Source organism: Cylas formicarius, unplaced genomic scaffold (assembly GCF_029955315.1).
Source record: "Cylas formicarius isolate icCylForm1 unplaced genomic scaffold, icCylForm1.1 PGA_scaffold_10__41_contigs__length_53128322, whole genome shotgun sequence".
NCBI classification, from domain to species: Eukaryota; Metazoa; Arthropoda; class Insecta; order Coleoptera; family Brentidae; genus Cylas; species Cylas formicarius.
The window spans coordinates 44632388-44655094 of NW_026844214.1; the positions used below are offsets into that span (position 1 = coordinate 44632388).

General features: G+C 33.2%; 1 protein-coding gene across 4 annotated transcripts in view; it reads right to left on the minus strand.

Moving 5' to 3' along the window:
• LOC132708277 (protein madd-4) overlaps window positions 1-22707 on the minus strand; it is a 535295-nt gene that overhangs the window by 302364 nt on the left and 210224 nt on the right. For all 4 annotated transcript variants that reach the window (XM_060680501.1, XM_060680499.1, XM_060680500.1 and 1 more), the window contains exon 3: window positions 16413-16512. In XM_060680501.1, coding sequence (XP_060536484.1) covers window positions 16413-16457 — 45 coding nt within the window. In that variant the 5' untranslated portion in view covers window positions 16458-16512. The remainder of the gene's footprint in view (window positions 1-16412; window positions 16513-22707) is intronic.

Consider the following 22707-nt stretch of genomic DNA (forward strand, 5'->3'; position numbering starts at 1 on the left):
TTAACCGTTACCATTCCAGGACTGTCCTAGGAATTTATCTACCTACACTAACAAGCGGGAGTAGGTATGTTTTCAATCTTTTTCGCTGAGCAATTCTTGAAACATGTACATAAAAAAATTAGTACAAAGTAACCATTTATTAAGTTCTATGTCCCTTGTTTTTATTGCTGCTCCTACTTCCCCTTCTGAATTTCTTATAAAATTGTAAACATTTAAAACAATTTATTTAGCATCTGAAGACAAACGAATCCGTTTTTTTATTTGCTGAGGTAGTTCGTCTTCTAAATTGTCATTAGGGTTGACTACCATCTCCACTTCGTCTTCAGATTCTGCGTTGTTTTCCATGTCTTCTTCTAACAAGGGAACGTCTGCTTCATTCCACGGTATCTGCATTTTAAAGTGTTAGAAAACAGGAACCTTAAAAAAATGTTTAATTGTAAGATTCTTATGACGTATTTTTATCTACCGCGAATATAATCTGTAGTCTTAAAAAAGGCTGTTGTTTAGAAATCGAAAAACTATGTAGAAAACACAAAAATACAAGAAGTTCAGTTAATCGACAGGCACACAAGACAAAAATGATTATTTTCAAATTTACCTGTAAGATAAATAGAGTAGAGGTACTCACTCTTACCCTTTCAACTATTCAGTGAAAACAGTCTCGCAGGGTCAAAGCTCGAGAATCAATACATAAATACGTACTTACTTGAAGGATCATAGTCAAATACTTCCGTATTATATACGAATGTATTGCAATTTAGATTAAACTCTAAGAACGATACATATCACGTGATATTATTATACTAAACGCTTCTATTTATTCGAAAATACCCGGCAGCATCAATTTTTCAAAGAAACTTCCACAGGTAGCACTTTTTAGAAAACTTCTGGATTCCTCCTGCGTCGGTTTTTGCTGAGTCGAAATTGCTGACGTATCGCCAATCATCCCGTTGGCTTCTTCAGGGCTTGACTGAAACTGGCTCACATTTTTAACATTGAGAAGGAAACTAATAATAATAATACTTGTTTAGGCTATAAAAGGCATGACGCGCCAAACTATTTTTCATACTTTGTCTTAAAGTCTTAGCTTTTGATAAAATCACTACAGTACTCAGAAAATAAGTTGACACTAGCAGGCGGCTGTAGTATCCATTAAAATTTGGAAAGTTTTTTGAAAGCTAATTTTGAAGCTAATTTTCAAATAGTTGTATACTTGTATCTTCATGATAGTCGATTCTAGTGTCCTTAATATTATTCGCAGACCAGAACAAGCAGTTTGGAATAAACTTCTCTTCTAATCCAGAGTGAATTATGGTAATATATTTTCTTTATTTCAAAGTGCTCTGACAGTTTTAACTCGAATCAACCCATCGTGTGTATAGTGGGTATCAATTGAAATAATTCACTTTTAACAGTATCTTTTGTCCAATATATTGAAGTTTTTGGAAGTAGGCAATCTTTCTTTCAAGTGTCTTGATCAATGAATCTTCAACTTATTAAACATTCATAAACATTCGATTCGATTTCGATGAGACATAACTGAAAAATTAGTGATATACTCGTATGAAGCTTTTTAAAACGCACGGCCGATACGTGATGTATGTACATGTACCTGGCTCGGTCCTGTCTAGTTCCTTAGTAGACCTAAGATTTAAGGTGTATAGCAAGGCAATTAGACTATTGGCACGTTTTGGCAGATTAGAATTTTTAAGTGCACAGGTAAGAATAAATAGACTTGATTTAAATACTTCGTGAGAGGGTGATGCCTAAGTACCCTAAAAAATGTCAACGAAAAACCATAATATTGATACTTACGCAGCAAATTGCAAAAAATAAATTCTAAAACATAAAATATTATTTGCAATTTGAAAAATATTATAGTGCAATTAATAATTAAACAACACCATTGATGCATTCAGAAAATACCAACTTGTACAACATAAATACAATTCGAAATTTAAGAAACTATTCTTTGCAGTTATAAAAACAACTGAAAACTAAATTGTTTTTAGAACTTCTTGAAAGAAAATTGTTTTTTATGTATAAATATATGTTTAAAAATTGAGAAACTTCGCTCAATATCGGCAAAAGTTCCAGGACAGTCTTTTAGTTTTGTAATTTAGAGTGTTTCTAATTTATACAAATGTAGTTCTCTTTCAAAATATTTTTTGGATTTAGAAGCCTGTGTTATTTTCAATTACTGACATAAATAGTACCTAAAACTTTTTTGCAATCTGCAAACAAGGTAGCTTCAATTTCGTGAGTGCTACAGAAGAATAATTTGTTTTTATAAATATTAAATTTTCTTTTAGTGTTAAGTTAGGCAAAAGAGTTACATTTATTTATTATTATTATTTATTTATTAGAGCGGCCGAAAATAAATCGTTTAGATCTTCGATAACTTTTTTAAATAATTTAAAGTTCTCGGCTAACCAAGTTCTCCAGCGCAATACTACTGGTTGTGGTGGTACTTGAGTATTTGGACAATTTTCCTTATAAAATTGAACACGCGTAGGTACTTTTTTTACTTATTAATGGAAAGTTTCTTGAAAAAATCTTAAATTGTTTTTTTTGCAATTATTTAGATACAATTATTGGTTCATTGGTTTCCCCTAAGACTCCAATCAATGCGTGTGCCATATGTCTGCCACATGAGTCAGTTGTTAACCTTAGATAGCAATAATTTGCTTGAATACGTAATTTGTAAAAGTCGCAATCTCCTTTTACCGAACACATATTATATCTTTCTTTTTTTACTATAAAATCACTGAAAAGAGAAATTATATAAGTACTTTAAAATTGTCAACATTAATTATGAATAATGTACTTAAATACATAATTTATAAAAATAAAGATGTTATACCAAAAACATACACATATCTTTCTTTTTTTACTGTATACTGGGAAAAAAGTGAGAAAATGATTTATAATTACAATTTTTACTTACAAAATAAATTGGTTCCGTCCCAAGTGAACTCCCGATAGCTCTTTATCCGCGACATATGGAAGTTAGTTTCCGGCATTTTAACAAACACTGGACAGAAAAATACATACACAATTCACTTACAAAACAAGGCACACAAGAAAGTTTGCAATATTATTTCATGAATTTAATAAAGAACATTTTGCTTTTACTGGGAATACACTATGGGGTGGGTTTATCGGTGCACATCTAACTATATATAAGAAATCAGTATTGTACCTGAGCCTGGTCCATTGGAGAAAATGCATGTTTTGTACAAAACAGTCAGAAAATGCAAATGGAAATGCATTTTCTCCTCTCCTTACGTCAGCAATCAATACAACAGTGTGTTTTTTGTGCTAATCTTATGGAACTGAAAAAAAAATCCTAAGTTTAGAAACATTATGTTTCAAAATGACGCTCAGCACAATTAAGTTACGCGCTTCCATCTCGCCGTCAAGAACATCAAATTGCCAACACTAAGGGCAACGCAAAACCCAAATTTAACGATCGGGTGAACTCCTTCTCCCCATCTCAACAACAATTAAACTTATACATTACGTATTTCGAAAAGTAGGTGGAAAAGTTTAAGGCACGAAGTCGGCTAGTTCCAACCGATGCGTTAATTCCACATGAATTTTCCTTAGTTTATTAGAAGTTCGAGTTCAAGCTCGCCGCAGAATAACTCAGCCGAATCTGCCCCTCGGGACGGACCTGGGAAATACGATTGGGGTTGTCGGGACTCCATTCCGTTGATAAAAACTAGTTGGAAACACGTGTCGCTACGAGTTCTCCTTGCGGTAGGTTTGACTCTCCGTATAGACGTCCAGACTTTTTTTCGAATTTTATTTTCAATCTAATCTAATCCAATTTGAAACTTAGTCCTGAGTTTTATTAATTTATTTTATATTATATTAATTACAGTAATAGTTTTTAAAGCAATATTTAGATTCCGAATATTCAATATACTGAAACATTTCGATGCCTAGATGATGAGGAATGTTAGTTCTGCTCTGTGTTAGCACTAACATACAATTAAATACAGATGCGGCAAGCGTAAGATAATATAGATATATAATTAGATATCTTGGGTGCCACAAGAAAAGGCGGACAGACATCATTTATGCACTAATAAACAATCGAAATTACCGCACTTAGGTTAGGCCTCACTATTTAAGAGAAGCTAATTTAATAACGTTGCTATTTTGTCTTTTTTGTAATTATAAACTCGTCGATTTGCATTTTGAATTTATCGGGGTACTGCCCTGTGGTATCTATCAGTTTTTTTATTATATATTCTAATTTCTTCTCTTTTCCCCATGTGTAAACTGATAATGTATAATATTAAGCTTTGCTTAATTTGCTTATTTTAATAGATTGACTGCAATCCTATAAGTACGATTATAGAATATTTTCCCTTAATGTACTTTTTAATTTCCGCAAAAGTCTAATAATAGTAATATTAATATGTTAACATAATTTACAATTAATAATTAACAATACTGAACAAGCAAGTACACTGTATATAAGTACCAAATTTTAACCAAAGTATGGAACCATTTAGATTGCACATAATGATTTACTTATTAAGGAAAGTCCCGTATAGTGTGTTGTATACAAAGTAAATATTTTTTATATTTAGATTTAAAATATTCAACACTTAAGTTTAACTAATCAACTGGAAAATCATTCTGATAAAAAGCATCACTATAAGAATACGACCGCTAAAACATGGCGCTCTGATGCAGTGGAATCGACAATTTATTACTATACTTTATTTGAGCAGTATTATTAATATTAGCCGTTATATAAGTGAATCGGCAAAGTCTTTGTTTTTAACACTTTTTTATTAAAACGTGCAAAAATGATGTTAACTTCTAAAATTCGTGCTGAGTTATTGTGAGTCGTTGTGTAGACAGGAGACATGATTAAACTTTCTTAAGCCATATATAAATAGTATTCAGAAATTTTGGACCCTTTGCTTTCTCTAACCGTAAACATAATGATTGTAATTGAAATGTCACAATATTAAGTTTTCACACAAAGTTTTCCATAGTATGATATTTAAAATGTCGGTTGGTATAAATCATTTTTATTCACAAAAAAGTTCATTGGAATATAATTTTTACATGTTGCTCAAAGCTAAGATTGCTATCGATGACTATTCCCAAGTTTTTTGTCTTATCAACTAAACCAATTTTAGTATTACCTATGGAGATTACCTAACATTACTTTTAAGAAAATCAACTTTATTCCTGCTCCAAAATATCATAAAATAAATATTCTCAGGAAAAGTTTGAAGTTGTGTTTTTCAGAAAAATCACTCAGTATTTTTCTCATTAACCACATAACTTTAACAATATAACTAACCAAACGTATTCCTGTGGATGCAATAATAATATACAATTCGATATATCAATGGAAAAAAAGTATATTACAATCACATTTCTGTTACTACGATTTTGAAATTCAATACCCTCCAAGAAATCTTCCGTATCAAAAGAAACATAAATTTGAGTATCATCAGTATAGCAGTGACTTAAGAATATCCGAAGCATAAACGCGAAAGAGTAAGGTTATAGCGATGAAAACTGATATAGGTCAATCAATTGGAGTAATTAGACTTTTTTTTGCTAAGGCTTCTGTCACACACTTTCATCATCAAATCATCCAATCATTTCGAAAAGTATGTCTTATTCTTCCAAAACAAAACAAAAATGTAACTACAGTTATTACATATAATAACCGAAGCTTCTTTGACAAAATGTTCATAATAGGGAACTTACTATACTATTAAAAGAACCAGAGTTGACAAAAAAATAATTTCATAGGTCTATGCAACAAATATAAAAATTTAAATTTTTAAAATTTAAATCCTCTTTGAAACGCGCTATCATTGGCTGTGACCGGTTGTGACGTCAATTCGCTAGTTAGACTACGCGGCAGCCGGGCGGTAACACAGAGAAGCCATTAGAGAACGACAACGCGTTTTGAAAATGACGTTTAGTGGATATGGTGACATCTTACATACAAAACACCGAAAGTTTTTCTTTTGCTGAGGTTCGCGGTGTTAAAGCTGAAAGGGATGGTCATAGAAAATTTAGCCACTAGTTTTAAACCAATGTAGTTAAAATTTAAAATTTAAAAATGAAAAAAAAAGATTTTTTTTAAACTAGTGGAAACCTAAATAATGATTTTTAAGTATATTGCCATTGATAATTTAATGTGTTCTTTATTTCCTATAGATCAGAAAGCCATCCTTATGGAAACTGCAATAGGATAGGTACAAGTTTCAAGAGTCAAAATATGTGCACGATTAATGCTAAAGTGATACCTGAACATAATATTGACAAAAACACAGGTTGTACTCAAACACGACGACACGATTGGAAATATTGTTTTTGTGTTTCTTCCATTATTATCATGTAATGCACACTAAGCACAAATACAAACTGTCGTACAAACACACTTCATACGAGCCAAAAATAATAATAATAATAATACTATAACATGTCGACGGATCGTTCGAAAAGCAGCGGGAAGACGTCACGATCAGTCCGGAGCATTAAGTGTCGTTTAAAAGGGTGTCACAATTTTAATTATTTATTGAAACTTAAATATTTCTATACAAATGTATTAAAGAAATTAAAAAAATGTCCAAGTTTCCTATATTTATTGCCGATATTTTTGTATGATTTCGAGACCGTCAAGTTGGAGTTTTGTATTTTCCAATACACTTAGAATTATATGTTATTCACCTTCGTGTTACAAATTTATATTATTATTAGACACTTTTGCTTGACTATAAAGAACATTTATTAACCTACTGGTTTACGTGTTTTGATAAAATTATAATTTTATTCAACCCACACCACCCCCTTTTGATGCCGTAGGCGAAGAAAATTGTTTTAATCGTTGCTTATTATAACTTCGAAATAGGAAATCCACACCGATACATTAACCGTCCTCCCGAGCAAATTGCCTTCTGGCACTTTCGCGGTCCGCGCCCTTATTACGACGAATTACCAATTCAAAGACGCGAACTCTGTAAGGCAATATCCGTCGATCCCTCCAGGCCCCTCCCCCTCAGTCCACCCATTCCGAACTTTTCGATACAAAATTTACCTAATCGGCAAAGTCTCAACGGAACAGCGTCGAACCGTGGCGGAAAAGATGTTTAACCTACGTTTTACTTTTATTACTTAATGGCGCCTTTACATATTTATGCGCCGTAACGGATTTGGAACTTTTTACTGGAAGCGTCGCCGAGGATAAAACGTTACGCCGGAACTTTTGCAGTTACTTTAACGGACCGAACGTTTGACGCTGGCGGGTTCTGAGTCCGACGGCGGATGGGACTTCTTTCAAGGTCATTGCCGAAAAAGTACTACACTCTAAATAAATGATAAGTGATAATTGGTGTAATACACTTCAAATGAACTAATCTTAAGTAACTAAGTTATGCTTTGCTCAATAAACGCTTACTCAGCAGAAATGTGCCTTTTTAAGGATACCGCATTCAGATGTCCGGTACTAATTGACAGCACGACTTTTTCTTGCTAACAACGTCTTCCGTCTCTCTAAACCCTATATAGTCCGTTGGATTCGCATGGGTCCCCAATATTAGGAATATCAGAATTATAACTGTTTAGTCTGCACCGATAAATAAAAATAAACATTCCATAACAAATAACACCTTACCCGAAATATGGAAGAGTATCGACCACTTAACGCAAAGTTCGCTGACAAGTGTTTTATAAAAGCCAGTGCGTTGACCAAAAACTAAGTTCGGGGTCATGGGTAGGCTGTCACAATAAGAATTTTGTATATATATATATATATATATATATATATATATATATATATATATATATATATATATATATATATATATATATATAATGATGACACTATATTCCGGGATATCATCCGTTCGCTCGTTGAACTCCGACTGGAATCCTGCATCCGACTGGAATCCTGCAAAACTTGCATCCGACTGGAATCCTGCAAACGTTTCGCCAAAATCTCACTTGGCATCTTCAATGCTCGCGCTCCGAAAACACTTCGAACACTTCGAACTTCTTTATGCCAAAATCGGTTACCATGGGTTTGACCGTCACGTAGTTTTATTTTTCCAAATCTAATCTTTTCAACCATACTAAAAAAGTACTGTTGAAGGACAGTGAGTGGGATATTTGTACTAGAATATCAGGCGTGTGAACGATCTTGAGGTCGATTCTCGTTCTGTATTACACAGCAGATCTGTTCAGAACGCGTGTGACCGGTTTGATTCAAGCGTTCGCCGACGACACTCAGTTATCTTACTCACTTGACATTGGCAATATTAAGCAGACTTATTTAAAAATAAATAACGGTGTACAAATAATTTCCAAAAAATGTCTAAATTGTTATTGGCGCCATTATAGACCGGATTTTGAAAGAAAAAATCATGCATTAATAATTGCAGTTTAGTGGGCAGAATAGGCATCTAAAGGTTATAACAGAGAATAGCGAATATTATATTCGAAAAGTAGAAACATTTTGTTATTATGAGGAAAAGCATGAAATTTAAGAAAGGATAGCAAAAGGTATAAACTCCATGGAGGGATTACATCATACATTAAGAATAAGGAACGTGTCAAGGAGTCTAAAAAAACGAGAGTTTACAAAACTATGATTTAGCCTACTGTGATATATGGATGTAAAGAAAGAGAGTGTACAAAACTATTATTAGGCCTACTGTGATGTATGAACGCAGCAGCAGCAGCTTTAGATCTTAAGCGGAATAACTGGAAGCAGGAAATGAAAGTGCGAGACTAGCAGACTTTATCGAAGAATAAAATCTATCGCAGACAAACGTGTAACCAAGCCACGGGCCTTCTTCATTCGATGAACTGATTTATGGCTTGTTTAGGCATTTCTCTGGTAGTTTATTATATTTTCTGATCGTCAGCCATAACAGTGCATAATTTATACTCGATTTGATTGGGATATCCCTAAGAGGGCAAAAAGTACTTCAATACATGCTTTGTCTAGAATTTATTTTATTTTATTATTTTCTACTATCTTTTATTTATTATTTATTATATTTATTTATCTTCTGTAAAATATTTATTTGTCCCCCCTTGGACTATGGTAAAATAGGACAATTCAGTCGAAAGAACTACATAAAATAAATAAAAATTTTAAGTAATTTGGCTATTCCACCATCCATAGTTTCGAAATTAAAATTCTGCGTTATAAATTCAGTAGATCTTTTGTGTGTGTGATGTTTTGTGTTTTCATAATACTATCCAATGGTATATATATATATATATATATATATATATATATATATATATATATATATATATATATATATATATATATATCTCATAAATTTTAAAAAAGATGTCCATATATATGTGTAGATTTTTATTTTTTTGTTAACACATAATCCGGTCATCAATTTTCATAACTGAGGATTTGCAAACACACAAATTAACATCACTAAGCCTTTGAAACCAACCGGCCCTGAACACTAACTAACTTGACCTAACTCTTAGCTCACGTATCTAGTGCATTCATCTTTTTTCGCAATATATTCGAAAAATACTAACTATGCCTAGATTTGTAGGATTAGTGTGTTCGGATTTTTGCTATTCTAGTTCCCCTTGCGGAAATGGATTTTAATTCTATAACTATAACTAAACTAGTTTGCAGCAGACAAAATTTTAGAAGTTTTTAATATATGTTTTAAGATAATGAATGTGTTTCGTTTATAACCGTTTACGTAAACATTTTCTCGGTTAAAGTAAACAACTGTTTTCAACAACCGGGAAATATGACAAGAAAAAATGTTACTAATGGAAACATTCATTAAGCGCAACTTGCTGCACAGTTCATGTTCAAACCAGGCAAATTAAAATGGCGGCCCAAATAGCGCCACTTAAGGCAAACGTGTCATTTTTTAAACGGACGGGGCAATATTTCCACAAAGTTTTATATCGAGCTGCCACATTTTTTTGCTTGCAGTTGGCACGATCGTACTCTTTAAAAGGTAAAATGTTGGGGCTTTACTAAAAGCTTGTTTTTTATAGTCCCTCTTCTAAATTGCCCAATTATATAGGGTAAATCGAGGAGAGATGGACCAACTTTTGAAAAACTTTCGAATTAGACTCTACAAAAAAGGATAACATAAACATGAGCTTGGATTATTTATTTGGCGCATTTTAAAGGCTAATCTAACACAATGAATGATTATAAAAAATGAAATAATAAAATTTAAATTGGCCCATGTCTTCTAGAACCTAAAGGAGAGATGAAGCACCGACTCTAGGAGAGATGGACCGTAAACTAATTTAACCATCTAGATCAGAGAACGCATTGCAACCAGTCCTCCTTTTTCTCTGTAAAGCGATGATCTTCCAAACGCCTAACGCATTGATTTTTGAGGTCATCAAAAGGTTCTTCCGCACTAGACGAACTGTTACATCATCAGATTCTGAAGAGGTAGCAAGCGCTTGCGTATTTTTGGAAACACCTTTTCTGTAGACTTTGATGCTTTCTTTTTGGAAGTTTTTTCTTTCTTCTATTTGAATGACTGATGCGTTTGTTTTTACCTTTGCTTCTTCTAGCAAATACGAGTCATATAAGTTGGTAACGTTAAGCTCCCCATTAGGCTAGTTCGAGCCTTCTTCATCGTTGATATTATATTAGGAACAGGAGAGAGCTGCTGAAGTAGTTTTCCAGGTGTTAGTTTTCATTTAGGAGGTTCTTTGGAAACCTCACTTTCTAACTGCATCTTGGAAGGGCCTGGTTGAGGGGAATCACATCCCCGAGGAGGGGTTTGGGGATATATTTATTGCAAAGTAGTTTCCGGGGATACTTCTCCGATGCCATTTAATAGAGAAATATTTAATCAACTCGACTGCATCGCTATTTACTGCAGATCACAGATTACGGAGATTAAAAACCTCTAGAGATCATACATACTGGATTGTGGCAAACTGAAAGAGAGTTTTAGTTACAGACGAAACTCGAGTAAGCCTAAAATATGGTCGTGATAGAGTATGGTGCAGACCTGCAGAAAGATTTTATGATTGCATTATTTCTTCAAAGAAGCCATTGGGAGGTGGTTCAAAAATATTATAGAGGGAAATATGTTTTGAGGTGCAGAGCATTTTACTATTTGTTACGAATGCCAAATTCAATTTCGAAACCATCATTTCAGGTGACGTAATGCCGTTTGCACCACTTAAATTCAATAGAGCACCTTTGGGACGTTTTAACCAGGTTAGTTCCGCGTTATGTACCTGTCCCAACTAGCCTGAATAGGTGTTGTTCTCATGGAATGGGAAAACATTCCTCAAGAAACTATCGAAAACTTAGTAACAAGCTTGAAAACAGTTATAAGTGCTTGATGAGATACTACGCGGCGATATAATTTTGTTAAGTGGGAAATTCTCTTTGACTGTGAAGTTTTCTATAATGTTTAAGTTTTTGCGCATGAGCAATATTATTAAAGCAAATAAACAAATTCTTTAAATAGAAAAATATAAGCAAATCTGTAAAAAAAGTGAAAAACTTCATTATTTGAAAATTAACAAAGCCTTTTTGTCTAGTTTTTAAAATTGTCCACGCTTGTGCAATGTATAAGAAGTTTTATTCTCAAGAAAAGAGAGCGAGTATTTTTCCATTCAAAACTCGGACGTTTTGGCGGACGTTTGGCATATCAAATACGACATCGGTTTTATGAAAGCCGGATTTGCGTCGCAGAGAAATAAAATAATTTATAAATAACACCGATATCCTGCCGGAAAAGGTCGAGGGACCATTTTCAATTATTCACACATTTAAAAGCGAACATACATTAAGCCCCCCTCCCTCCCCACCTGCCGCCCGGCGCAACAATCCCCGGACTGAATTATCTATTTGATTAATAAGTAATTTCAATCCCATCCAGCGACGTAATGCACCGGTGATGCCGCCACCGTCGTCTCTTTCGTACACCGACCGCCCCTGTAAACGGCAAATCCATTTGCATATATCGCTAAGCGCGCGTGTGGCGGCGCCACCGTCGCGGGATACATTACGCGCTGTCAAGGTTTATAAAGAGTTTATATAGATTGCCCGGTAAATATGGACTAAACAGCAAGGGAAAATGTCGTGAGTCGCAAAATTTATAGGTATTTATTTGTTTACTTATTTAGACAATTTTGCAAGACTTACAAGGTCCTATTGGAACATCGAATGAAGCGGGAAGGGATGTAGAAATAACAAATGAGTTTTATATATTTCTTTAATTTTAAAGTAAAGAAAATTAAATAAAAATAGAAGTTAAATGTTACTTTTTACATTTTGGGCATCTTTTAGAAAAGGGTAAATATCTTGGAACAAATTTAAGTTTGGTTAGCATGTTTTTCTACTCCCCTCTGTAAAATACCTAACCCAGTTTTATTTCCCACGGATCCGAGCCACTTCGGACATTTCCGGGATTTTACCGCACGGGTTTGGGAGCAATCGGATGTTTTCGGAGATATTTCCCACTGTTTGAATATTGACGTTTGTCAATTCTGACGGTCATGTGAGTGAATGTATTCGTCTTGTTTTACGAAAATGTTCCCAAAAACTACCGGTCGTAGAAAAAGTATAGTATGCAACACGTTCGGTAAACTTTTTAAGTCACTCGTTTATTAAACACTCGCTCCGCTCGTGTCAAATAAACTCGTGAGTCAAATGTAGTATACCGAACTTGTTGCATAATATACTATTTTCTACTCACGTCTGTAAAATACCTAATTACACACCGATCTAGCGTGCGGGAAGCGTCACTTTACCACGTCAATTTCGTTTCCCATGAATTCTAGCCACTCTGGACATTTCCGGGAATTTACCGCACGGGTTTGGGAGCAATCGGTTGATTTCGGAGATATTTCCCACGCTTTAAATTTCGCGTTCGTAGCTTCTGACGGTCATGTTAGTGAATGTATTCGTGTCGTTTTGCGAAAATGTATCCAAGAACTTATTGTCGTAGAAAAAGCATAATATGCAACACGTTCGGTATGCATGTGCAATGCATTATGCAACAAGTGCGGTAAACGGCATTTGACTAGCGAGTTTATTTGACACAAGCGGAGCGCAACGGAGCGAGTTTTTAATAAGCGAGTGAGTTAAAAAGTTTACCGAACGTGTTGCATACTATACTTTTTCTACGACCGTTAGTTTTGGGGTACATTTTCGCAAAACAACAAATACATTCACTGGCATGACCGTGAGAATTGACAAACGTGAAAATTCAAAGCGTGGGAAATATCTCCGAAAACATCCGATCGTTCCCAAATCCGTGCGGTAAAATCCCGGAAATGTCCGAAGTGGCTCCGATTCATGGGAAACGAGACTGACGTGGTAAAGTGACGCTTCCCGCACGCTAGATCGGTGGGTAATTAGGAATTTTACAGACGGGAGTAGAAAAAACTTTTTATGTCACTCGTTTATTAAGCACTCACCCCGCTCGTGTCAAATAAACTTGTTACATAACATACTAATTTCAATTCAACCAATTTTAATTTTTTATGGAAAACTGGAAAATGCAGACATTCAAGAAAAAACCGGCTTCTAGTCTATCAAGACACAACAAAAATTTTATTTTACTTTTATTAACTCTTTAGGGTATACAAACGAATGCAATTTTTGACAAGTGTTAATCATCCATTAGCCTGGTTTTAGTAAATGTTTTAAATCGCGTTAAAGGCAGATTTAGCGCATTTGATGAGATATCATTACAGAATTTTGGTGCAAAATAAGAGAAGCATTTTTGAAATAAAGCAGATTTATATTACGAAATCTTAAATTTGCCTACATTTCCGATACTGTGGAAGTGACTATTTGATTTGAGAATCTCTCGTAAGGTTGTCGTGTTATTACGATTTTAGAAATAAATGTAAAAAAATATTCTATCTGCGATTTTCCATATTTAAAATTAAGTTTAATTTAATTAATTTAAAATTTAAATAGGGTGTCATATGATTTGCATATCGCAAGTTAAACGAAAAACTAATACCTGGGTTTTCGACTTTTTGATACATGTAATTTAAAACTCAGCTCCTTATGGAAAATAACTCCTATGTATTTTGCCTGCTCAACAATAGGAATATTCTCCTTTTGGACTTTTCTGTTGATTCGATTTTTTATTATTTCTCCGTTTTTTTTTTTCTTGTTGCAAAACACTAGTAGATATGATTTTTGTGGATTAAGTTTTATTCATGGCCAATAATATCTCATAATTCATGGTATTCAAAGTTGTGAGGTCTTATATTTCTATAGTTCTTCCGATAGGGAATTTTCAGCAATAATTTAATAATTGAAGTTTATTTATTATTAAATTGCTATTGAAAATTCCTTATCGGAAGGAATTTAAAGATATAAGAACTAAAAAAACTTTGAATACTTCACATTTTTTGTTAAACTCCCCAGAAGAGTAAAAAATATTAAACTCCCCCTTATATAGGAGATAAGACGAAAACTAGTGTCGGTATCTGAAGCTCGATTTTGATTTTTATATTAAATTACCTGCAAAAATTTATCATACTTGATATTTTGGTCGAGAGTTTTGAACAAGTAGGCCTTGGGCGGAGCGGCCAAAATGCGGGAAACAAATGAGTACTCGTGTTTTAGCAAATAAATGAGATATTATACACAGTCTGTTTTATGAAAACTGAGAAGAATGCAGAGATAGCAATCAATTTGTATAACGGCCAGTATCCTGAAAGAAAGCATTTTCTCAAAGAAATTAATTAAGTCATCAGTTTAAGAAGAGGTGGCAAAAAGCTATACATGAACTATCTATGAGTTGTAAGAAAAATTGCTTTTACAACATCAACATGAAAGTTCAAGACACCAACAAAACTAGCAAGAACCAACATTGGATGAACATTAAAAAAAAATGCACACCGTCTATCAAAAAAGTGTCCATAGACTAAATGTTTTTTGATATACATGAAAGCGTTTAATTTTTGTATCTCATAACGTATTCTATAATAACTATATAAAGAATACCTCGAGCTAATAGTTTGTTAATGAACAAACATATTGTAACTTAATTATTATACAAAAATATATCAAAAAAATCTCCACGTACCATTTCATTATTTTAATAATACTGCATTTAGCGATTTGTCAAGTAGGCATATTTTATCAGTCAGTCATTTTCATAAAACAAGTGAACATTGTGCACTTATTAGGCGTTATTTAAATTTAGTGGTTGATATTGAAAAGACTTTAAAAATGAGTGAAAGAAGCGGAGAAATTCCAAATTCTGTGCGAAAAATTGTTGTAGACTTATGGAAGAAAGGAATATCTACATGATTGCTACAACTATCGGTGAAACACTTGCAGCAATTCAGTATACATACCGTATAGCAATTTAAAACCAGCAAAATACAAAATAAAGTCAGGTTGTAGTCCTCCAAAGAAATTGATTGTTTGTGACGAAACATCCTTGGTTAGCAAAATATCGAATAACCTGAAATTAAGTGCCCCTCAGGTACGGCAATAAAGCATGATTTCTTTGCACAGAGCTGGGTCCAGTGGTCGAATAGCAAGAAGAAAACCGTTTATTTCGGAACAAAACCACAAAAAACGATTGGATTTTGCAAAATAATATGTTAAAAAACCTATAAAGTTTTGGTAAAATATGATATTCAATGACGAAACAAAAACAAATAATTTTGGATCCGATAGACGAACGAGAGTATGAAGAAAAACGGATACAGCATTTAAACTTCAACATATGTGTCCAATGGTAAAGCATGCCATTAACATGTCTTAATTTGTTGACGCATGTCAGTATCTGGTATAGGAAACTTTATTTTTATTGATAGTTCTATGGATCAGAATGTTTACCTAAACATATTGAGAGAACAATTCAAGCCTAGCATTCAAAAATTGGAACTGTTGGAACCGTTACATGTTCCACTTGTTCAACGTTCAAAACGTCTATTTTTTCATGTCAAACAACATATGAAATATAAAATATTTTTTGAAAGGCGAGTTTTAGTTATTTTCAATGATTCAAAAGAGTTTCCCAAATAAAAAAAAGGATTTTTCGGTTGAAATATTATCTTTGAGGCCTTAAATTCTGCTTAAAAAATGTGCTATAAATGTATTCACAGAAACAGACAACATTCCATAAAAAAATTAATTTACAGTGATTTTCTTTAAAATGTACATTTTCGCAAAACACAATATAACTTTGGAACGCGAACAAAAATCTCTACGGTTTTATTGCTAGGTTTACACTAAATTTTGCCTAAATCTCCTTTAGCAAGGGGGGTTTCATTTTAAAAGTGTCCAAATTGACCCAGTCTTAACTTATTAACGCTAATCTTATTGACCGTATTTCGGATAAAATGGTAAGAAATAAGTAACACTTGTTTATGGTTTTATTAACATTTTTCAATGGTCTACTTACCAATACGAAAGACACGAAGAAGAATTTCATTTCCATGGTTGCCATTATTCTTCCTCCATTAGACCAAGCGAAGCTCTTCTCTTGAATGCCATCAAAGCGCCTGGAAAAAAAATGTCCTATACCGAATGTTGGAGCGGAACACAAAATCACTAGAATTTTCACGATAACTAATCATACGTATATCACATTACACGCAATTAAAGTAATATTGATTGACCGGAATCATTATAGATTCAAATTTAAGATCACAAGAGCATATTAAATTCATCACTAATGGAATTAGGAAATTAATTTATAAATCTGGACATTCTAGTTTAGATTTACTTAATAATGGCCAAGTATTACACATTAATCAATTGTATATAAAATCAGCGCTAAGATTTGCCAAAAAAAAACGAAAATATTTGCACAAAGTAAAAAAAAAACACGCACAAAACAATAATTATTCCAAATGCAAGGCTATCTAAATGAAAAACGTATATTTTTTATACGAAACCAAAAATATTTAGCATGTTACCCGTTGAATTTAACAATAACCTATTTCATAAAATAAAAAATAAACTCAAGCAATAGCTAATAAATAATGAAATAACATAACTCAAATAATTACATAAGGACAACTTTTCATTATATCATCAATTGATATCGAATATAGATATGTAGGTAGGTATGTGCAATGCACATGCGCATAATCTAAAACTTGAAATACAGCCACCAGATATAAAATTGGTTGAACCAGGTTTGTACCAAAATATGGCAGCTTTATTCATTTGGAAGAACTTGAAACTGAGTTCGATATTATAATCAGGGTTTTTTATGCATTACGTAATTTGTTTTTATGTAGTTTTATATGCATTGTTATATGTATTATTATATGCATAAACTATTCACAATGGCTAAAAAAATTGCATAATTGATTTATAAAGAAAATTATTTTTAATGGCTTCAATTATAACCAACTTTTCACAATAACAATGCAGACTATATTATAACTTTTTATAAAAAATAATTTCTTTCATCTAGCTAGGAATAAAAAAGTTTCCTAAATGATTCTAACTTAATGGGACACATTTTATTGTTCGTTTGTACTAAATGAGTTATGCAATTCAAAAAATCCTAAATTTTAAAGAAAATATCCCAGAGTAAAATTTGATTTATTTCTACCTAGGCCTAAAAATGAACCATGAACATAAACAAAAAATGCATTATACTTTTTTCATGACCGATATAAACAATCACAAATGATTGGAAAGTCACACGGGCATTTTTTAAAGATCATAGCTAATTATGATTACTATATAAAATAAAAATTGTATTTTGAAATACCCAAATATCTTGGTGGATTGTGAATACATGATATATACATATTTCTCGAAACCCGAGCTCATTTTTCTGTATCTAGTTTAGAAGCGTATTTTACGTGTTAAAGCACTCCAGTTACAACCACCCAGATTTTGTCCATATTTTAAGGTATTTTTTATTAAAACTAAAAAACTGCTTTGAACAATACACTATCGACTTTTGTTTACCCGAGTATTCGGCACAAAATGAACCCAGCACCATAATAAATCGGAAAAGGAACGAATTTAATGAAATTCGCTCCGTAAGGACATGGGGCACCCACACATCGAGCTTCGAGGTTAAGCCCATGCCTTTCAAATGGCCATAAACAGTCGAATTCGACAAATATAATCTCTCACCGATCTCTCGTGTGGTTATTCGCCGATTTGCATCAACTAATGCCTTTATCGCATCTTTGTCAGCTTCGACCGGCCTTCCAGACCGTGGTGCATCTTCGACATCAAAATTGCCGGGTCGAAATTTTGCAAACCAGTTCTGGCACTGGCGTACTGTTAACACGCCTTCTCCATACACATCCGTCAATTTTTTCTCGCTTGGACAGCATTTTTACTTTTTCTGAAGTAAAAAAGTAAAATATGACGAAAATGCTGCTTATTGCTCTACATATTTAAAAGGGCACCAACCAAAAACTACTGCGTAGAATTAATAGAACTTTTTCACACACAAGCCTTGCAATATCAGCTCTCAAGACATATAATGGTTATGCGGCTTAAGTGTGAAGTTGGTTTCGAAAAAACGTAATTAAGTCCTCTGACGGGAAAAAACGAAATGACTTTCCGAACAACCTTATAGTTGTGTTTTTTAATGTCAGATTTTTCTGGGATATTGTCAAAACTCGGAAAGGAAAAAAAAACTAAGCAAAATGTGAATATTTTACTACTATTACTATCCAAGCATCATTTACTTTATATACCAGGTACAATCAGTCATATTTGTTTCGAATTTTCAATTTTAACTTATTTCTTTAATGTAATAATAATATAATTATATGGTCATTAATTTATAACGTTAAAACGAAACAGTGAGATTATAAATCCACACGATTGCTAGATTTTAATCATTTTCAGGAAAAACAATAAAAACTGTGTTTAATGACGAAGTAGGTGTCACTATCTTGCAGATTAGAATAAATAAAAAGTGGAAATAAAACGCATTTTACGTACATCATCTAGACTGAATAAAAACTAATATTTTTTGATATGTTTGTACTCAACAAAAAGTAAATACTTTTTTAACTGCACCAAGAGGTTCTCGATAAGTAATTGAACATTTACAATACTTTTTTAACACAAAATCATGTGTCCAATAAGTCATTTTGGTTAATAAGTAGTTTTTTTTTCTATAATAAATCCAAATTTTGACAGTGAATATGTCAAAAATTTTATGTTTATGTTCCTTTGTATTTCGTGCGCGTATATAATTAAGAGCAATTACAGAAATCCGTCAAATTATGAACTACTGATGCGCTAACACAAAGTTTTAATAATAAATAAGTGAACCGATGGCGGTAATGTTATTGCCTATTAGGAATTCGAATTGATGTCCCGTGTACGTAATAAATTTATGGTCAGTTTATACACGAACGTCTTAATATCGGACCGAGGTAGATTCACTTAAAATTCGATACCGATATACGGAGAGATAAGGTGCCCGTAGAAAATAGAAGTCTCTCTTCTCTATAATACGGCTGCCTGAATAAAAAAGTAATTTCTCAAATGTCGTTTGGCGACCTACGGTGCGCGATCGCAGCGGGCCGTTGTTAAATAAAACGACGGTTTTATTAAACGGTCGCGGGTACGTAGGTCGTTTTTTATTATCAACCGCATTTTTGACCACCACCGAAACCACCTGTTGTTTGAGGAAAAGCGGCTGAATTATCGGTAACGATCGACTCAGCTATGATTCATTGGTGATTAAGGAAATATTACGGAATTGCTGGCTGGTGTTACGAAAAATCAATTAGTATCTGTTGGAGATTTCGGCAACTGTATTGCCATATTTTAGACCCTAAATAATCGCATTAGTAATATATAACGAGAAGTGGGAGGAGAATTGCAAGCAGCGGAAGCATGTACAGATGTTGAAAGACAAGATCAGGTAGAAGTCACTGACACCGAACACAACGAACAACACTATATCTGAACAAATGCGAGAGATGAACAGATAGTCACTGTCGATAGCTAGCGGAATACCTTGGAACTGACCCATCTACTCGGCCTTACACCCCAAAACAGATTGACCTTTCAGCAAAGAGATCATATCATATCCGTTCTCAATTTCAAAGGCTCATGATTTTTTGGAAGACTCTGCAGTATATTCTTGGTATATCCAATTGGTATAACCAATCTAGGAGATTCTATCCATTATGTTAAAAAAGCACCCATTTAGATTTTCAATATCTGTTTTTTGTTTTGGAAATTGTTAGGGGATGCTTTTTAATGCATATCAACTAATCCATTTTTTTTATTTTAATTGAATTTTTAATAAAATAAAATTTATGAAAGGTTTCGAAAATAAATCTCGCTAAGGCCGTTAAATTAGATTTACCTTTTACCCATGTGGGTCCATCTCGGTCCATTCGAGGTCTCTTGCCAATCTACAGTCCTCCAGTCTCGTCCATCTCCACTTTGCTCATGGTTTTTTTTTATGTCCAATTTCTACGCTTCTAATTCTATCTCTGAAATTTTGTATCCGTTGGGTTCTTCGCAGTTTTATTCTTCAAGTTTTTGTGAGTGTCTTCTAGCTAGGTGGGGACGGGCAAGACCCACTACTTGAAAGCTTTGCTTTTAAGGGTAATAGCTATATCATCCTGTACATATGTTAGTTGTTTTCCATATACCGTACACCCCAATGATATTCTCAGATAGTAACTGTCTATATCCTATCCCATTCTCTGCACATACTTTTATATTGCCAATATTTCTGTATATACAGGGTGACACTACACCGGATTAAGTGCACTACTGCATTCGCTGTTATGTTTTTTATTCATCTTTTTCCAGTTTGTCCAATATGTACTCCTCGGCATTGCTTACACTACACAAATTTTTATTGAACATTACAGAACAGTTTTTGTAGAAATGATTTTTTCATAAACCTAGTCGAAAACCCATTTATTCCTTCCCATCGAAAGGGAAGATGTTAAATTGTTGCTAATTTAATTGAATTAATGTGTTAAGTTTAATTTAACATTAAACTTAACACATTTGTCCCGTGATCGAACGCCGTGATAGAAGAAGTGAGTAAAAATACAAAACAGAGATTTTCCTTTGGCAGGGTTTGAAAAGTTAAGTGATTGGGATGCCACAGACATTTCAACGTTTTTGAATATTTCATCATTCGCTGATGGGAGGACGATCAATTCATCTATTCTCATAGCTTTCTTTTCTTGTCTATTGTCGAACATAGGCCTCCTTCAATCTATTCTGTGTTGTCTGCATCCAATCTCTTATGAAAAGATAATGTAACCAACCATATTTTAACTTTTATTCCCAGGCTTCCATAAGAAAGGCAGTAGAAGAATCCATCAGAAGAATCTTTCATAATCATAACACGAATCCCTACAAATTTATAAAAGTTGAAGCCCTGAAAGCGATTCTGGCCCGAAAAGGCTCTCTGGGTTACCTGGGAAAACGAAGCGAACATAATTCGAATGTTGTTAAGAAAAGAGACACCAAGAGAAATTTGTTTTCAACGTATTTTGTCTTCTCAAAGATGATAATATAAGTTTTCTTACTGTTTCGATGAAGCATTGACCTCCTAACAAATTCCTGCGAACTTAAAGAACAGTGGTAAACAATTCTTCGGACGACTTATCGATACAAGAATATCTCACATGTTGGTTTTTACTATTTCGTAGTATTTGTTACTTAGCGTGACTACTTACTTAGTACTTAGTAGTACTTAGTTTTGATTTATAATAAATGAAATTATTAGGTGATTTGCCGAATATCTTCACGCTCATTCATCAGAATACGTTTTATTAAAATTTCTGCATGACCCTGCTGTTACTAGGCCACAACGTTAGTGTAAAATAATAAATTTCTTAAAACTTTATTTGGGCAGTTTTCACCGATTATATTATTTCGCAGATTGATATTTTCATGGCAAATATGCCGAATAATCTAATTTTTGCAGAGACGAGCCCTTATTTCATAAACTTTAGTATAGTATAGATATAGGAACATACTATATAATTTGAAGAGGTTTTTAACTGTTTTCCAGAATATTTGATTGTGTTGTGTGTATTGAATATTGTTACATTTGAGAAAAATGACTTTTCCATCAATTGTATAATCACACAGTCTTGCGTTGGATTAATATTTTCCAAATGTTTATTTTGATTTGGGCGCACCTAATGAATTTAATTGTTTTTTTTCTAGAACGTACGCCCGTAGCTAATGTGCTAAAGAACACCTACGTGGAGCATTATACTAGTAGTGTCTGAAATTTTGCTCGTCATCATATTTGCTAATATTAATAAGACTTTATTAAAAACGGAAGATGATATCATCAAATATTGCAACAAATAGATATTGACCGGAAGTCAGAATGCATGTTTTGGTATTGGTACATTTATCGCCGATATATTTTTTTTCTTTCCTCATTATTGTTACTTACTGTTAAAATTAGTTTATACATTTTTTTTTGTTTTAGGTTTAAGGGTACAACTTCTTTTTTAATTGGAAATATATAATTCACCCATAGGAATGAAGTCGCTGCATATTGCTTTTTTAAATGCACGTTCATTATTGCATCACATTGCTGAAATTAAGTTACTTTTAATAAATGAAAACTATGATATTCTGAGAATTGGAAATTCTGGGAAACATGGTTGACTGCTGATACACTTTGTTACGTTTGAAATTTGAGACACCCGGTAAACTCATGTTGATGGCAAAATACGAAAGCGTGGAAAAAAAGGAACGACGCA